Source organism: Raphanus sativus, chromosome 3 (genome assembly GCF_000801105.2).
Source record: "Raphanus sativus cultivar WK10039 chromosome 3, ASM80110v3, whole genome shotgun sequence".
NCBI classification, from domain to species: domain Eukaryota; kingdom Viridiplantae; phylum Streptophyta; class Magnoliopsida; order Brassicales; family Brassicaceae; genus Raphanus; species Raphanus sativus.
The window spans coordinates 2,074,287-2,093,069 of NC_079513.1; the positions used below are offsets into that span (position 1 = coordinate 2,074,287).

At 39.0% G+C, this 18,783-nt stretch overlaps 3 protein-coding genes and 1 pseudogene across 3 annotated transcripts; 3 read left to right on the forward strand and 1 right to left on the reverse strand.

The window, feature by feature from the left end:
- Positions 1-17,298, forward strand: part of LOC130509793 (putative F-box/FBD/LRR-repeat protein At4g03220) — a 46,600-nt pseudogene extending 29,302 nt beyond the window's left edge.
- On the forward strand, positions 713-4,696 carry LOC108837303 (zinc finger BED domain-containing protein RICESLEEPER 2-like). Its single transcript, XM_057006095.1, has 4 exons — positions 713-875; positions 957-3,841; positions 3,918-4,245; positions 4,328-4,696. Exons 2-4 carry the CDS (start codon positions 1,850-1,852, stop codon positions 4,417-4,419), a joined length of 2,412 nt encoding a protein of 803 aa, XP_056862075.1. The 5' UTR covers positions 713-875; positions 957-1,849; the 3' UTR covers positions 4,420-4,696.
- Positions 8,111-9,478, forward strand: LOC108835515 (xyloglucan endotransglucosylase/hydrolase protein 9). The gene is made up of 4 exons (XM_018608760.2): positions 8,111-8,356; positions 8,485-8,585; positions 8,674-8,867; positions 8,951-9,478. Exons 1-4 carry the CDS (start codon positions 8,188-8,190, stop codon positions 9,357-9,359), a joined length of 873 nt encoding a protein of 290 aa, XP_018464262.1. The 5' UTR covers positions 8,111-8,187; the 3' UTR covers positions 9,360-9,478.
- Positions 17,299-17,450: 152 nt separating the features above from the next.
- LOC108835517 (frataxin, mitochondrial) lies at positions 17,451-18,669 on the reverse strand. The gene is made up of 5 exons (XM_018608761.2): positions 18,404-18,669; positions 18,249-18,321; positions 18,119-18,166; positions 17,951-18,045; positions 17,451-17,830 (listed from the first exon to the last, which is right to left on the reverse strand). Exons 1-5 carry the CDS (start codon positions 18,616-18,618, stop codon positions 17,701-17,703), a joined length of 561 nt encoding a protein of 186 aa, XP_018464263.1. The 5' UTR covers positions 18,619-18,669; the 3' UTR covers positions 17,451-17,700.
- Positions 18,670-18,783: the final 114 nt, after the last annotated feature.

The window sequence follows — 18,783 nt, forward strand, 5'->3', positions numbered from 1 at the left end:
TCGGTTCAGTTTAATTATTAATTTAACTAAAATAAAACATAAATATTATATTTATTAAATAAGGTTCTTTATTAATTAGCTATGTTGAATAATAAACAATGAAAATATTCTTAGGTATGCCAAAAACACATAAACAAAAATCAAAAACTGAATTGGAACCAAATCAAGAAAACTAAATTTATAAATTTGAAATCTAACCGATATTCACATATATTTGAGTAGTTTCTATATTTGTGAAACTAAAAAAGAAAACTCAAACTAAACAAGAACTGAAATGATAACTAAAAATATATCTAAATATCTTAAATATAATTATATAATTAAAATATTAATTATATTTAGTTTAAAAATTATCAAATATTCTAAATTTTTTATTTATAAATAGAACTACTTGAAATTTTTGAATTACTCAAATATTTTGTATCTAAAATATTTAAAATTATATGAATTACCCAAATGAACTAAATTATATGAATAGTATTATCCAAAATATCTAACTTTATCCAAATTACCTGATATTTAATTTAAAACCTGTTTTTATCCAAATTATCTTAAAAAACCAGAGCCAAAATAGAACTAAAGTTTTTTTGGATAAAAAAATAGAACTAAAATTATATCGGTTTATTAGCTGATTCCTAACATAGTTATCTGAATCGAACCACAAACCAAACCGAAATAAATTTGAACTTTATAAATATAAACGGTCCTTATGTCTAGGGATGGCAATTTGGACCGCAGCCCGCGGGCTAGCCCGTAAAAAGCCCATTCGGGGCGGGTTTGGGCTCAAAGAACTTAGGCCCGGAAAAATGCGGGTCTTGCGGGCTGGTTAATTTCGGGTTTGGGCTTATGCGGGTTGGGCTTACGCGGGTCAGCGGGTAACCCGCAATTCTTTTTTTCATTTTTGTGCTTCAGACAATTGCAACACTATTGCTGAACCAACATAACGATATGATCAGGAACCAACAAAGACATAATGACATGAGGAACCAAGAACTGCAAGCACAAAGTAAGACAAATGTCAACGGCTTCGTTGTTGAGTCGTGGCAGGTGAGTTTAGCAAACTGGATTTTTAAGACATACCCTGAAACTGCACTCAATGTTCAATCTCAGAACCCCAAAGCTCAGGACATATTATATGAACGTTCTCTTCGGTATCATCCGGAATTTTTTGAGGAGTTTCTTCTGCCTACAGACATAAAAAATCCCAAGGCTGCTTTGTTTTTTATTGACTAACTCTAAAGTGCTAAGAACTTTGATAGCTTGACACACACGGATTTAGTTATTGACTTTTGCTGTTTCTTCTACCATATGTAATTTATAAGATTTAAATATACTGACTGCTTCTTTAAATTAACTGAAGCTTAACAAGCTAATGAATTGCTTAGTTAGTAGTACAAATAACTTCGTTGTAGTATTTTTGTTTATATATACAGATTACTCATGAAAATTCAGACAAAGAGATGACCAAAAGAGATAAGTATTTGTTCTTTCTTTCTTTCTTCTTCTTCTTCTTTGTTCTGTTTGTATTTGAAAACCTAAGCTGCTTATGAGCATAATAATGTCTTCTGTTTAGGTCTCTGACGAAAGATGACAAATATCAAAATTTTGTTTTGTCGTCCTTTTATTCTCACAACTTATTCTGTTTTTTATTCTGTTTTGTCCTCCTTTTATTAAAATTTACAAATATCAAAATTTTAAAATAAAAAGAAAAATACTGAGTAAACTAAAAAAACCCTAACAAAACAAACCTAAACTCACGCCTCACGGAAACAAGTCCCCCACGACTTATTGTGACTTGTGAGGAAAACAAAAATACCAAGAGAGAAACTTGAGAGCGGCTACAAAGGAGATGGATCCTAAATTCAAGTACTTGGAAACCTGTGACTTTGAAACTCAACGCCTGTTAGGAGTCCTTGATGCTGCTGATGAGAGTCATGAAACTGAGATGGGTTGTTCTGATGGAAAGAAGCAACAAAGAAGACGACTGATTGAGGTACTCGATGATGACATTGATGAGGTTGATAGTGATGTTGAGGAGACTCCTCCTCCAATCAAACACACTCAGCCTAGCAAACAATTTGCTTTTGGATCAGGGAGTCTTTCAAACATATCCGGATCCACTTCAAAGGCGAGTCAAGGGAAACCAAAACCGGTTTCTGCTGTAATACGTGGAGGGAGGAGGTGTTCCAAGCGGCCTCCAAAAAGTGGGGGAAAAAAGGTTTCCGAGGCAGACTCGATGCAGCCACAAAAGAAGAAGAAAAGAGATGAAGAAGAGATTAACGTGGATGCTGTTTCTGCCGAGGACGATGAGGATGATGATAGGAAGAGTAGGCAAATGTCTGATGTTTGGGTGGATTTTTGTGTGATTCGAAAGCCCAATGGGCAGGAGAAAGCTAAGTGCAATCATTGCAAGAATGAGTATGCTTGGAGCTCTCACGGGCATGGAACTACGTCGTTGAAAAGACATCGTGACGTTTGCAAAATGTATACAAGGTTGAATGGGAAGATGAATGTCAATGCTGAAGGCAGATTACAGCCTCGCAAATACGACCATCTTGTGTTTAGGCAGCTGGTAGCTAAGACAATAGTCCAGCATGATCTCCCATATTCGTATGTGGAGTACGAAAAAGTGAGAGACACTTGGAGATATTTGAATGCTGATGTCAAAACCATTTCTCGAAACACGGCGAAAAAAGATGTGTTCCGGTTGTATGAAAGCGAGAGAGATACACTGAAGAGAGAACTGGCGGGTCTTCCTGGAAGAGTTTCCTTGACGTCTGATTTGTGGACAGCGCTAACACATGAGGGCTATATGTGTGTGACGGCTCACTACATTGATCGAAACTGGAAGTTGAACAGCAAGATCTTGACCTTTTGTGCTTTGTCACCACCACATACAGGTATGAATGTCGCGATGCAGCTCCTTGAATCACTGAAAGAGTGGGGAATAGAAAAAAAGGTGTTCTCTATCACATTAGATAATGCTACAAGCAATGACTCGATGCAAGATATTGTGAAATCGCAGTTGATGTTGAGCAATGACTTGTTGTGTGGCGGAGAGTTTTTCCATGTCAGATGTGCAACTCACATACTTAACCTCATAGTGCAAGATGGTTTGAAGGTTATTGTAGGTTCTGTGCACAAAGTAAGAGAGAGTATTAAGTATGTATCAGCATCGAAATCGCGTGAAGAATTGTTCGAAAAATGTGTGGTTGCTGCTGGTGTAAAGGAAAAGGCGGGTCTGATACTGGATGTGCAGACAAGATGGAATTCGACTTTCTATATGCTTGATAGAGCCGTCAAGTACCGTAAAGCATTTGTTAAGTTGGAGGCATTTGATAGAAGAGGTTATAAAATGGCGCCCACAGCTGAGGAATGGACTAGAGCTGAGAATATCTGCCGTTTTTTGCGACCTTTCGCTCTGATTACAAGTTATATGTCTGGTTCTACTTACCCGACTTCTAACTTGTATTTCTATCAGGTTTGGTTGATCCATGATTGGCTTCGAATTAATGAAGAAAGCGAAGATGAGATTGTTAGAGAGATGGTGCCACCGATGAAGGAGAAGTTTGATAAATATTGGGAAGAAGTCAGTTGTCTTTTTGCAATGGCAGTTGTCTTTGATCCACGTTTTAAGCTTACTATTGTGGATTGTTGTTTAGGGAAGCTTGACATGAGTACACGAGATGCAAAGTTGAGAAACTTGCGTGATAAGCTCAGTACTTTGTTTGAGTCTTACGACAAAAAATCCAAGACTTACTCGCCTTCTACAGAGCCACGTGAGATGGTTCCACAAAACGTTTGTGCTGAAGAGTCAATGGGAATGTTTGAGAACTACGATGTGAGTGTTTCTCAATTTTTTTTTTGATTTTTTACTTTTAAAAAATTGTTTTTAATTTTTTTTTACACTTTCATAGGATTTCTTTGCTTTTCGCAAAGTCAGCGGCGTTGTGAGTGGAAAGACACCTCTAGAAGCTTATCTTGATGAACCACCTTTGGAATTTCATAATTTCAAGAGCTTGGACATTCTCAGTTGGTGGAAAGATAATACTCATAGGTATGGCGATTTGTCAGCAATGGCTTGTGACTTACTCAGTATTCCTATTACAACAGTAGCTTCAGAGTCTTCTTTTAGCATTGGATCGCGAGTACTTAATAAATACAGGAGCCGTTTACTCCCTCAGAATGTGCAAGCTTTGATATGTACTAGGAACTGGCTAAAGGGATATGCATCTTATGCACATGGTAAAATATTTACATTATCATATAATTTAGAGTCACGTGACTATTAATGTTTACTAACTTCAACTATTGATATTTTCTAAAGATGAAATTGATGGTGAAGAAGAGAAGCTACCATCATTTGAATCCATTGTCAATGATAAAAATGAAGATGGACGTGAAGGAGAAGAAGCTTGATTTTTTATTTTGATTTGTTGTTTTGTTTTTATCTACATTTAGAATGATTGTTTGGATTTGGTTTTTATTTATCTTTGGGATTCATTGTTTGGAGATGGTGTTTTGTTTAATTTAAATTTGGTTAAGACTTAAAATAATTTGCAGTGTTTGTTTGTGTTTTTGATCATGTACTTTTGCAAACAATATCTCACTGATTCACTATCACGTATGAGCTTAACTGTTGAATATGAGCTGCATGTTCTGATACCTCAAATCCTCTATTCCTCTGTTTTCGTTGAACTAGATGATGAATGAAGGGACATAGAATTCAGTTTTTAACATGGTCCTTTACGTAAGCATCATCTATATAAAATCAATATAGAAATCGAATTTGTCTTTTTATTTAGACTCTCACAAACAAGAAACCCATAAACTAGTAAGTCAATCATTAATTTTAAGAGATGAAATAACATATTATATGGGATGACAAAGACGTAGCTCTGCAACAAGTAGCAAGAGACAAGGACATGCCCATACGGTGAGTCACCGTCAGTGACCACTGCCAGTTCCCTCACGGCGGGGCGGGCAACGGCAGGCCGGGTGGTACCAAACATACAACTTTTTGAGGACCCGCGGGCCGGACCGCAATGTCATATGTTATAAGCGGGGCGGGTTTGGGTCGAGGGTTTGGGAACCGCGGGTCACGGCGGGCTGACCCGCAATGATCCGCCAGAGATAGAGACCGCAGCGGGGCGGGCCAAAGCGGGGCGGGTGGTACCAAATGCCATCTCTACTTATGTCTAATAGTAAAAATGAAAATCAGAAAGTTGAAATGGTACCGAACCCTTATATTTCTACAAAAGTATACAAAAAATCAAAACAATTGAAAGGAAATCAAACCAAAAACCAAACAGTGAAGCTTGAGTTTAAAGCCCTGGAAGGGGTTACAGTCGGTTAAAGACAAAAGCGGATCCAAGATGAGTTTTGGTATATGTGGCACAAAGCTATTTTTTTATATCTCAAAGATCAGTATAGGTGTAGTTGATTAAAATTAGCACTGGTTATAATGGAAAAAAAATTAGGGTGGGGCACATGCACATCCCTTATGCAGTGAGTCCGCCCCTGGTTAAAGAGTAAGAGCATGTCCAATGGTGTTACTCACCATTGAAATCCTTAACAATAGAATAATAGTTTTTTATTTTTTTGAATAGGTAAAGATCATAATAAAAATATTAAGTCCAATGGTGTTATTCACCATTGGAATCCTTAATTTTGACTTTCTGAAATTAATAATACAAGTAGGAAGGCAGCTCAAGTAAGAGAGGTCACATTGCCATATGAATCTTCTTAAACTGTTAGAAATTCATCCTGACTCTTAACAGAAGTATATACAATTATGTTGCTGATACCTCTGATCTTTGTAGGTTGATCATCTACTCTACATGATCAATCAGCTATAAGAAAACAAGAAGCGTAATGCCTTGGTTACTCTGTGCGTTTGTTTGCTGTGAAGAGAATGAAGGTTGGTCACTTCCAAGCTCAAAGCCTGGTCAATCCATCCTAAATCAGAAAGAGAATCAATTGAATGGTCAATTAAGAAATAAAACTTGTTGGCTCCGTATTCAGAACAGAGGATTGAAAAGATTGAAACCTAATCTACAATGGTAATCAAAACTAAAACTCAGAACTTTTATTTTGTTTTATAAGTAAACTCAGAACCTAATCGAACCATCCCATAACACAGTTGATCACACGTAATAGCAAAAACCATAAGAACTAAAGCTTGCAAAAATCAATTCGTTTTTTACCTGAATTTTGGCATCGTTTGTAGCGACGAGGACCTCCTTCTTTCTGCGTTATCACGAGGCTTAGGCATGGCAACATGGAACCTGTTCAAGTGGTCGTTGATCTTCTTGGATTTCATCTTCACCTCAACCCTCTGATCCAACAGCCTCTCACAGGCCGCGTTCTTCACAGACATCACACCCTCCTCCATCAGTGTACTCATCTTCAACAGCACCGCTTCCTCGGTCGCACCGCTTTCTCGCTCGCTCCCATCATGAAAAAATCTCCAACTCGATTTGAAATCTTAAATCGATTTAAACCCCAGGATAGAACCCTAAAACTGACTAAATCAACATGCATCAACTCTAAATGCAAAAATATTGAGCTAAATACCTTCGATTTCTCTTCATCATTTCACAATCGCCGAATCATCTTTCGCTTTGGAGAGGGTTTTTTTTTCGTGACGAAGAAAGACAATGAATGTTTTTTTCCACACAGCTCCAGCGGACCACTCACGTCTTGCCACGTCCCTAAGGATTTGCCTTTAGGTAAGGATCAATCATTCGGTTACCAAATTTTTTTATTATTATTTTATGTTATTTGCCTAAGTAAAAGCGCTAAGGATTTGTTAAAATCCTGCATTGTGGCTGCTCTAAGAAAGGAAACGTGTAATGAAGAGGCATTTGGTTGTTGCGTCATCTCATCATGATTTACTGACAGAGGAAAATGTAGTATATTAATTAGTACCATCGGACATCGGTGATGATGATGAATGATGACGAGAAAAGTTAAACTTTACCAACTTACTTGCACAGTTAAAAGGCATGAGTCTGAGTTAAAGAGCCATTGGCTCAAAGAACCAAGCCTCTCGGTGCACCCACGCGCGTGTCAAGTAACTCCACTTGCTCGACAGAACAAAACTTGGTGTGATAAGTGGGATAACATTGAGTCTGATGATTTGATTTTTATAAATATCTTTTCAAAAATTCAACCAATCGTTTGGTGTGATTTTACAACATCTTCGGATTCACCATAAGTTCTCGTTTTGTTTTGATTCAAGAATCGCCCGTGAATTTCATTTCAATTTTCAATGGGGTCCGAAAAACTCCGTTGTTTTCATTGTCCTAATGGCGACAAATAAAAAAAAAACAACTTAGTCCCCCGGATATACCACACACACATATACATACATAAATGTTGTTAATACCATTACACATTTACACATTTATACCCAACTTGACAATGTCTTACACAACCACCAAACCAGGCAAGATATTTTTTTTCTTTTCTATTCATAAAGTGACATCACACCCTGCCATAATCTAATCCATGTCTGCAACACAAAAACAAAAATTTGAATTCTCCCATAAAGTGAGGAGAGAGAGAGGGAGAGCAAATAAAAGACTGTATACCAATCAATTCCTTTCTTTTATGCATGAAAAAAGATCTAAATATGACTTCAAAAGAGCCAAATGCACAGCTGGATCCAATCCAACGCAATGCAATGAAATTATGTTAGCTGTAAAAATGGTCCTACTCTTTCTTTCTTTTCTTTCTTTCATTATTACACTCAGAATCAATTATATTCACTTATTATCTCTCTCTCTCTCTCTCTCTCTAAAACCAATAAAGTCTCTGTTTTTCTATTCATCAAAGAGAGGGTTTTTGTAGACAGAGAAGCATAAATTCTTGTCCTGAGTGTAGTACAAAGTGGAGCCCCACTGGAGTGATGCCCTCACAGCAACGGCTTCATTTCCCAAACTCTCTTCTCTTGTTTTGAGTGATCTAATCTTTTACGAAGATGGGTGTTTTTGTCTACTTATTATTGTCCTGAAATCACACGTCGAATCCAACGTGGCATCTCTCTCCATTGTATGCCAGCTCACTCACACTCCCTCCCCTCTCTCCCCCATTATAAATGTCCTCCTCTCTCACTCGTATCCTCCACTCAGTCTAGTGTGTGAGACTGTAGAGTAAAAAAAAAAAAGTAGTTACAAAACAAAAATGATGGGTATGAGTTTGTTCATGTGTATGATGATTATGGTGTGTGTGATTTCTTGTGGTGAAGCAGCTCCAGGAGCTAAGTTCGAGGATCTTTACCGTTCAAGCTGGGCTATGGATCATTGTGTCAACGACGGAGAAGTCACAAAACTCAAGCTTGACAATTTCTCTGGTACGTAATCAAAAGCAAACCCTTTCTTCCCTCTGCTCTGTTTCCTCTGTTTTGTTATCCTCTGTTTTGTTATCCTCTGTTCTGTTTCCTCTGTTTCTGAAAAGCTCATGTTTGATACATTGTTTCAGGAGCTGGGTTCGAGTCGAGAAACAAGTACTTATTCGGTAAAGTCTCTATTCAGATTAAGCTCGTGGAAGGTGATTCAGCAGGAACCGTCACTGCTTTCTATGTACGGAACTAACAAAAAAAAACTTATCTTTACTCTGTTTCTTAGACTCAAATCTTGAAATCTTACCATGTTTGTTTGTTTCTTACAGATGTCTTCAGAAGGTTCGAACCACAACGAGTTTGATTTCGAGTTCCTAGGCAACACAACCGGCGAGCCTTACATAGTCCAAACAAACGTCTATGTGAACGGAGTTGGAAACAGAGAGCAAAGACTCAACCTTTGGTTCGATCCCACCACTGAGTTCCACACTTACTCTATCCTCTGGAGTAAACGCAGTGTTGTGTAAGTCTCTTCTCTCGCTTCAAGCTCAATGATGAGATTGTGGGCCCATCTTTTTAATGATTCTTTAATTGTTTTCATTACAGGTTTATGGTGGATGAGACTCCTATTCGTGTCCACAAGAACCTTGAAGATAAAGGCATCCCATTTGCTAAAGATCAAGCGATGGGAGTGTACAGCTCCATTTGGAATGCAGATGATTGGGCTACACAAGGAGGTCTTGTGAAAACTGATTGGACTCACGCTCCTTTCATTGCTTCTTACAAAGATTTCAAGATTGATGCTTGTGAGGTTCCGACAACAACTGACCTAAGCAAGTGTAGTGGAGAAGATCAGAGATTCTGGTGGGATGAGCCGACTGTGTCTGAGCTTAGCCTTCATCAGAATCATCAGCTTATTTGGGTTCGAGCTAACCATATGATCTATGACTATTGCTATGATGCTGCGAGGTTTCCTGTTACTCCTCTTGAGTGCCAACACCATCGCCATTTGTAGTCCAAAGTTGATCTTCTGTTTAACTTGGGCAACAAGTTGGTTGTTGTCAAGAGTACATGTGGCTCCTTGATGATTCTGTTTATGTATAAATAATCAAATTATCTATTGATTTTGTTGAATTTACTTTTGGTTTTAAATAGAAAATGCCATATTTGTGGAAACAAACTCTCACAACGCACTCTATCTTAAACCCGTACCTATTATCATGTTTTTTCATCAATACCAGTGGTATATTATACCCACCAAAAACCACAAAATATTGTTAGCTTGTATTATAATTTTTATAACTTTTAAAAATAAAATTACTATATTTATCTAAATTATAAAACAATATTATTTACTTATGTTCTTAAAAATATTATAAAATAGGCTAATTTTAGCTTAACCCACATATATATAGACTATTAGGACTAAAATAGAATTAGAGATAAAATAAAACTCTGTTTATATCTTATATGGTCAAATTGAGCCCAAAAGCCTACATTGAACATCCCTAGATGTTACTTATCAGGTTGAAGATCTTGACATTGAAGTCACCACCAAAGACTACTTCAACTTCCCTCGTTGCGTTGGATTGTAACATCTCAAGAAGTTAAGAGCCTTGAAGTACAAGTCATCTTGCCCTGGTTTTAGATTACCTCCTTCATCATCAATCCTTGGAGGTTTTCAAAAGCACGCTTCACTCTCTTTATCCCTTGCGATTCTATACAACAAACCTTATCTATTAGATTTCTTCACAGATTCAAAATTTCATCTTAGAGAAATTAGCTCTAGAAAATTACTTAGAAGTCAAGGAACTTAGGGTTAGTTAGGTATGCTAAACTCTTTATCACTCATCTTTGTTTCACTAGCCCTTTTCTGTTAAGTTTAGATTGTAGGCTCTGATACCACTTGTTGACAATGCAAGAAACACTGCATTCTGAAACGTACTTGTTGGTTTTGTGACATTCAACACTGGTTAGCATATGAACCGGGTTGGTTCATTAATGCTTGGTACATGGTTAAGAAGGTGATAACCAGGGCGGTTATTGGAGTCAGTTTAACTCTTCTGTACCGGTCTCATCTATATATCAGATTGAAGAAAGGGAGTTCAATATATCGAGAGTTTTTCACGGAATCAGAGAGAGAAAAGTAGAGAGAGTTCTTGAGCTAAAAGTTGTTTTAGTCTCGTGATCATATACTCTGTACAAAACTCTTGGAGTGATTAGTGAAATCTTTGCTTGTGCCGTCAAGCCCCAGATGTACCGGATCCACTTTGGATCCCGAACTGGGTTACCAAATCTCTGAGTCTTTTCTTTGTGCTTTCTTACGGTTGATTACAAACGAGTGTGTGAGTGATTGAGAGGAAAGCGATTCATTGAGAGTTAGGTAGATCTAATCGATTCATAACAAAGTGGTATCAGAGCCAGGTTGAGTGCGATGAAGGAGTCGATGGCGAAAATCAAGATTTCGTGCTTCGATGGCAAAGGAGATTTCTCGATGTGGAAGAAGCGTATGTTGGCTCATCTGTCGATCCTAGGGTTGAAGGAGGCTCTAACCGATTCATCGCCGACTTCTGGATCTGAGGTCACGATAAAGAAAGGCGAAGAGGAGGAAGATTTCAAGGAACGCCTCAAGGCGCTTGAGGTCGAGAAGGCAGAGAAGGCTGAGAAAGCAATGAACATGATCATCCTGAATCTTGGTGATCATGCACTGCGGAAACTAGAAGATTGTACAACGGCAGCATCGATATGGACTGCGCTTGAAAGGTTGTATAATTCCAAAACTCTCCCTAATAGAATTCATCTTCAGCATAAGTTCTATACGTTTAAGATGCTAGAGTCTAAATCTATAGATGAAAATATTGATGATTTCTTGAAATTAGTTTCCGGCTTAAGCAGTGTGAATGTGTCTGTTTCAGAAGAAGTACAAGCTATACTGTTGCTGAGCTCGCTTCCAGCTCAGTATAATCAGCTGAAGGAGACCTTGAAGTATGGCAGAGAGACGCTGACCATTGAAGATGTAACCAATGCAGCGAAGTCTAAAGAGATAGAGCTGAAAGAGGTGAAAGAAGAGGCCTCGACTTCTCAGAGATCTGGTGATGCGTATGTCGCAAGGGGGAGACCAGAGAGAAGGGATGGTTACAAAGGCAAGAATTTCAAGAACAAGTCAAGGTCCAGGTCCAGAACTAAGCTCACGTCTTGGTACTGCAAGAAGGAGGGCCACATCAAGAAAGACTGTTATGCAAGGAAGAAGAGAATGGAAAGTGGTGATGATGATGGTGAAGCAGCAGTAATGATTGACGAGCTGCAAGAGGTGGATGCTCTGGCTATCTCTGATCAGAATCCAAGAGAGAAGTGGGTCATAGATTCAGGGTGCTCTTACCACATGACATCCAGGAGAGAATGGTTTGTGGAGTTCTCGGAGGTAGCAGGAGGTCAAGTACTACTTGCAGACGATAGGGCAGTCTCGGTACAAGGGATTGGGACTATCAGGATAAATGCAAATGGTGGAACTGTCAAGTGCCTGACGAATGTTAGGTATATACCCAACCTTAAAAGAAATTTGATTTCTGTCAGCTCACTTGATATGCAGGGTTTTAGACAAGAAGGAGGAAATGGCAAGACATGTTTCTTCAAGAATGAGAAGTTAGCTCTACAGGGAACTCTGTGTGGAAGCTTGTATCTTCTTGATGGATATACGCTGGAACCTACAGCGTATGCAGCTGTGTCTAAAGACGATACTGCGCTATGGCACAGCAGGCTAGCCCACACCAGCATCAGGAATCTGAAGGTGCTAGTTGAGAAGGGCATATTGGACAGGAAAAAAATCAGTGACTTGGAGTTTTGCGAAAGCTGCGTTATGGGTAAGAACAAGAGGTTGAAGTTCAATATCGGCAAACATAATTCCAAAGAGGTATTGAGGTATGTTCACTCTGATCTTTGGGGATCACCCAATGTTCATTTGTCTCTATCTAGGAAGCAATATTTCCTGTCTATGATAGATGATTTTAGTAGAAAGGTCTGGGTGTATTTCCTAGCTACTAAGGATGAGGCTTTTAGTAAGTTTTGTGAGTGGAAAGGCTTAGTTGAAAATCAGGTGAACGAAAAGGTGAAGTGTCTTAGGACTGACAATGGTTTAGAATTTTGTAATATTTCGTTTAATGACTTTTGCAAGCAGCATGGCATAGAAAGGCACAGGACTTGCTCATACACTCCTCAACAAAACGGAGTAGCGGAGCGCATGAACCGGACCATCATGGAGAAAGTGAGATGCTTGCTTGACGAGTCAGGCCTGGAAGAGAAGTTCTGGGCAGAAGCTGTTGCAACGTCAGTGTACATCATAAATCGGACTCCATCATCAGCGATTGATTTCAACATCCCTGAGGAGTTGTGGTTAGGCAGAACACCGGGTTATGATCATCTAAGGAGGTTCGGGGCTGTAGTCTACGTTCACATAAATCAAGGGAAGCTCAAACCAAGAGCTTTGAAGGGTGTCTTCATCGGGTATCCAAGTGGAGTCAAAGGCTACAAGGTTTGGCTCATAGAGGAAAAGAAATGCGTCATTAGTCGGAATGCGGTTTTCAGAGAGGATCAGTTATATAGACATGTGGTCAAGAACACATGCTCAGAGAAGAATCAGAGACATCCTGACAGTCAGAACAGTGTCAGGAGTTCAGTTGAGATTGGAGAAGCTTCTGGGACAGCTTCAGAGGGTCAGACTGAAGGTGGAGTTGATGTATCGGAATCTACGGATGAGACTCAGACTGCTGAAGAAGTGGAGGACCTGAGTAACTATCAACTTGCACGTGATAGAGTTCGAAGAGAGATAGTGAAACCATCAAGGTTTACAGATGAATCTGAGGTGGCATTTGCGTTGTCTGTTGCAGCGGTTATTGACGCTGAAGAACCGAGGAATTTTGAAGAAGCAATGAGAAGTAAAGATTGGAAGAAGTGGAGTGCTGGAATGGATGATGAGATGTCATCATTGGAGAAAAACAAGACATGGGCACTGACTGATCTTCCAAAAGATAAGAAAGCTATCGGGTGCAAGTGGATCTACAAGTGGAAGCCGGGCATACCAGGTGTTGAAGAACCGAGACATAAGTCGAGATTAGTAGCAAAGGGCTACTCTCAACAAGAAGGAATTGATTACCAAGAGATTTTCTCTCCGGTAGTGAAGCATGTTTCCATCAGGCTGATGCTATCAATAGTCGTGGACAGAGATTTAGAGATGGAGCAGTTGGACGTTAAAACTGCATTTCTTCACGGAGTGATAGATGAAGATATATACATGGAGCAGCCTGAGGGTTATGTGGTTAAGGGGCAAGAAGGCAAGGTGTGTAAACTGTTGAAGTCGTTGTACGGGTTAAAACAGGCACCTCGTCAGTGGAATAAATGCTTTGATCAAGTCATGATCAAGCATGGTTTTGTGAAGAGCGAGTATGATCTTTGCGTATATCTGAAGAAGCTGAGCTATTGTGAGTATGTCTATCTACTTATATATGTAGATGACATGCTTCTGGTGGCAAAGAGTATGGATGATATCAATGAAGTCAAGGAGATGCTTGGAAGGGAGTTTGATATGAAGGATCTCGGTCCAGCGAAGCGTATACTTGGAATGGACATTGAAAGAGACCGAGCAGGTGGAGTATTAAAGCTATCTCAGTCGAGATATGTGAAGAAGGTGCTTCAAGTGTTCAGAATGGCAGACTCAAAGTCTGTAACTACACCCATTGGAGCTCAATTCAAGTTGACAGCTCTAGAAGAAGGCGAGCAAGGGTTGGGAAGTTCTGATGAGGAATGTCCTTACGCGAATGCAGTAGGAAGTATCATGTATGCAATGATAAGCACGAGACCTGATCTAGCCTTTGGAGTAGGATTGGTGAGTAGATTCATGAGCAACCCGAGCAAGGAGCACTGGGAGGCGGTGAAGTGGATACTACGTTACTTAGTGGGAACCAAGGATGTTGGTTTGGTGTTTAAGAAGAATTCGGGAAACTTCAGTGTTAAAGGCTACTCAGATTCTGACTTCGGTGGAGACTTGGATCGAAGAAGGTCTACAACTGGGTATGTTTTTCAGGTCGGTGGCAACACGGTTAGCTGGAAGTCAGGTTTACAACAAGTTGTAGCTCTCTCAACAACGGAGGCAGAATACATTTCGTTGGTGGAAGCTATAAAGGAGGGTTTGTGGCTGAGGGGAATAACAGAGGAGCTAGGCTATGCTCAGTCAGAAGTTGTGGTGGGATGCGATTCTCAAAGTGCTATTTGTTTGGCGAAGAACAATGTATTTCACGATAGAACAAAGCACGTTGCAGTCTCGAAGCATGTAGCTCTGAAGATGAGTTTTGTGAGAGACATGGTTGAAGGTGGAGAAGTCAGCATTCAGAAAGTTCACACGTCGAAGAACCCAGCAGATATGTTAACAAAGGTTATACCGAGCAACAAGTTCGAGCAAGCGCTTGTTGATCTCGGAGTAGCTGACTGCTAGGGGAGTGGCTACGCTTGGCGGCATAAGGGATGGACTCATGGTGTTGATGTCAAGGTGGAGATTTGTTGGTTTTGTGACATTCAACACTGGTTAGCATATGAACCGGGTTGGTTCATTAATGCTTGGTACATGGTTAAGAAGGTGATAACCAGGGCGGTTATTGGAGTCAGCTTAACTCTTCTGTACCGGTCTCATCTATATATCAGATTGAAGAAAGGGAGTTCAATATATCGAGAGTTTTTCACGGAATCAGAGAGAGAAAAGTAGAGAGAGTTCTTGAGCTAAAGGTTGTTTTAGTCTCGTGATCATATACTCTGTACAAAACTCTTGGAGTGATTAGTGAAATCTTTGCTTGTGCCGTCAAGCCCCAGATGTACCGGATCCACTTTGGATCCCGAACTGGGTTACCAAATCTCTGAGTCTTTTCTTTGTGCTTTCTTACGGTTGATTACAAACGAGTGTGTGAGTGATTGAGAGGAAAGCGATTCATTGAGAGTTAGGTAGATCTAATCGATTCATAACAGTACTTTTATTAACTGAAAAGGCGATGATCGAAATAGAGAAATAACTGTGTTTCAAAGTTTTTAACCTGTCGTTTACTGTGTTTTAAAATATCTTCGGATTCACCATAGGTCAATGTCTCATTTTGTCTTTGATTCAACAAACGCCCGTGAATCCGTGATTATCATTTCAATTCTCCAATAAGTCCAAAGACACCGTTTTCGCTGTCTCTAATGGCGACAAAGAAAAAAACAACTTACTAGTCCTAGGATATACCACACACACATTACATAATAAATAAAATGTTGTATTGCAACTACCACCAAAGCAAGATATTTTTCTTTTCTCCTACCATCTGTTTTGTTTTTCACTTTTTATTTAATCCATTTTACTCTCACTTTTACCAATCACAACTCATAGATTTGACCTCAAAAGAGCCAAATGTACAGCTACATCCAATGCAATGAAAACATGTTAGCTGCAAAATTGTCCTCTCTTTATTTTCTTCATTGTTACACAGAATCAACTGTGTCTGAGTTGAGCCTTCTCATCAGAATCATCAGCTTATTTGGGTTCGAGCTATCCATATGATCTATGATTATTGCTTTGATGCTGGGAGGTTTCCTGTTATTCCTCTTGACTGCCAACACCATCGCCATTTGTAGTCTCAAGTGGATATCTTTTGTTTTAACTTGGCCAAGAAGTTATTGTAATCAAGAGAACATGTCTCTTTGATGATTATGTTTATGTATACAACAACCCCCCGCCCCTAAATAATCGTTTATCTATTGATTTTGTTTAATCTGGCATTTGGCTTTCAATAGTGTGGAAACAAACTCAACACACTTAACCCTATGACTCGCAGACCGAAAAAAAAACGGTATGACTTTTTAGGGTTCTTAGAATTTTTCAAACCCTAACCCCTAACCTTGATTTGTTTAGCTGTTAGTCATCAGGTTTAAGATCTTAACATTGAAGTTACTTCCAAAGACTACTTAAGTCACTACCAAAGACTACTTACAAATTCTCTCATTGGATTGTAACATCTCAGAAGTTAAGAGCCTTAAGCACTTGGTTTTAGATTACACCTCCTTCATCATCAATCCTTGGAGGTTTTCCTCAAAAGCATGCTTTACTTTAAAAAATATATATTTTGTGATTCTATACAACCAACCTTGTCTCTAAGATTACTTTACAGATCCAAACTTTCCTCTTTTAGAGAAATTAGCTCTATTGCTTAGGACTCAAGGAACTTAGGGTTAGTTGCCTTCTTTTTTTTTTTTTTTTTTTGACGAAAGGATTAGTTGCCTTCTTCTCCAAGAGTTTACTTTAAAGAACTTTTTGCAGCTTGATAGCTTTAAAGGTTTTTCGTGATAAGCTCCAGAGACTTAAGTTTGTGAGTTGCGTCCATTCATACTCAAAAGAGAGCGTTGTGAGGAATAGAACACCGAGTCCTCAGAACTTTCATATGGAACTCAAAATACTGTCACTACTAGTGTTCATTAATTAGACAAGTTAATTTGTCTGACAAAAGATTTCGTTGGAGTGGTTTTGCTTCATCAAGAGATTCTTGGAACTGCAAACTCGTTTCGACACACACAATGTTCAAGCACTGTCTGCTCAAGAGCTGCCATTGCTTAAGATACTCTCAAAATTCTTAATCATCAAACAAATGGGAAAAGGGCAAGTGTTAAGTTTAAACTAAATGGTCTCTGGTTGCTTAAGTTTGGCGGCAGTGGAATGTGTAACTCAGAGATTCAGTACTAGGAATCTCAAACCTATGAAGTGGAAACCTGGACATTCTTAGAGTACGAGAATGAATATTTCTGCTGATTCATGGGAAGGCTTTGTTCAAGATGACTCAAAGATATAGTTTCCTCTGTGGAGACTCTTCAGAGACAAAAGGATATGTTCACCATTAATGGGATGCTCCATGGCTTCTTCCAAAGCCAAAATCTCACTCCAATGAAAGTTTTTGGATAGTCTATCTGATTCAGGTCTCCAGTTGATTAGCTATAACAAGTTCTCTTTCTGTTGAAATCTTATGTGCTTATTGAGAAAATAACTAGGTAATGGCTCAAGTGATTGTTGAGAGTTTATTTTCTTTGAAAAATGTTGATATAAAACGTGCAAAAGCAGCTTCTTCAAGCTCTGGTTAAAGGAATAGAGCTTTAGTGTACAAGAAGAAAGGATGCACACTGTGTATGTACGCTGAGACAATACTGTTAAAAGTATAATCATAAACATCGCTTTCACACTGAAACAACCTTTTTTGTTCTCGTGCCTAGTTTGTTTATTCCTCTCGATGTTTCATAGAGATATACCATTGAAGGGCATAACAGTTCCTAGATAAAACTCACAAATATTGTTCTCATGAGAGTTGAATTGGTTCGCAACATAGACTCTCTAACTCCTCTTCCAACAGTTTATGCAACTTTGCTTCTGTCCTACGGTAAATCCACGCATTAGCATCACGGTCCCAGTCGAATCTAGACGGGCCACTGTGCCAAAAACAAAAATGAAATAAAAGAAAAGAATTTAAGATGATATCAATGTGATGTGGAAGCACAAACTCAAGTAAGTACAACAGTGCAAAAAAAAAAATAGAACAATCTATATACCTGACAGGTGAAGACATCCAGATTTGTCGGTTAGGAGTTTGCTTATTGAGTACATACGTGCCTAAAGATCCAAGCTTAAGTGTAAGAACTTCATTCTGTTGGAAACAGCAAACTTTATAATTACACACATGGACTTCAAAACATAAAAACAAGATCGCAAATGCTTACCCCATAATCAATGTCGAAACCATCAATCTGGACATTATCACCATAATCCTGAGAACACTGAACCATGTAAGTAACGACAACAAAGTATAAACCTTTTTTGCAAACTAAAGGCTCCTCTACCTTTACATACCTCAATCTTCTCAAGAAGGTTATTGATAGTGGCATTGGCTAATCTGTGGAACTCATCCTCCTGCAGAATCGAACTGAAACGAGAGAGAGAGAAGATTAGCTGGAAGAGAGATCAGGATTTATCATCATCATCTCATGATAAGTGATTAAAGTTACCTGTAATCGATAGGAGCAGGACCTTCTTGAGTGGAGAAGCTTCTTGTAATGATGGAATCGTGTCGGAGAAGACCAGATCCTATTCGCCATAATGAATGCGATGGCTCGGCGGTTTTGTGAATCGAAGAGCTTAAAACCCTAGTGGGATGGATACGAACAAGGGTTTGAGAAAGGTTGAGAGACCTTGGTAGTTTCCGGAGAAACCTTGAAGCCATGGCGGTTCTGTTGCAGCAATAACAGTCGTCGCCTCTCTCTCTCTCTCTGTCTTTTTCTTCGGTTTCCAATAAGGCTCATACTGAGTGAGGCCCAATATTTACGTTTAGCCGGTTCGAGTGTTTCTGATGTTCCGGTTTACTAAAATCCGTCCGGTTCACACAAAT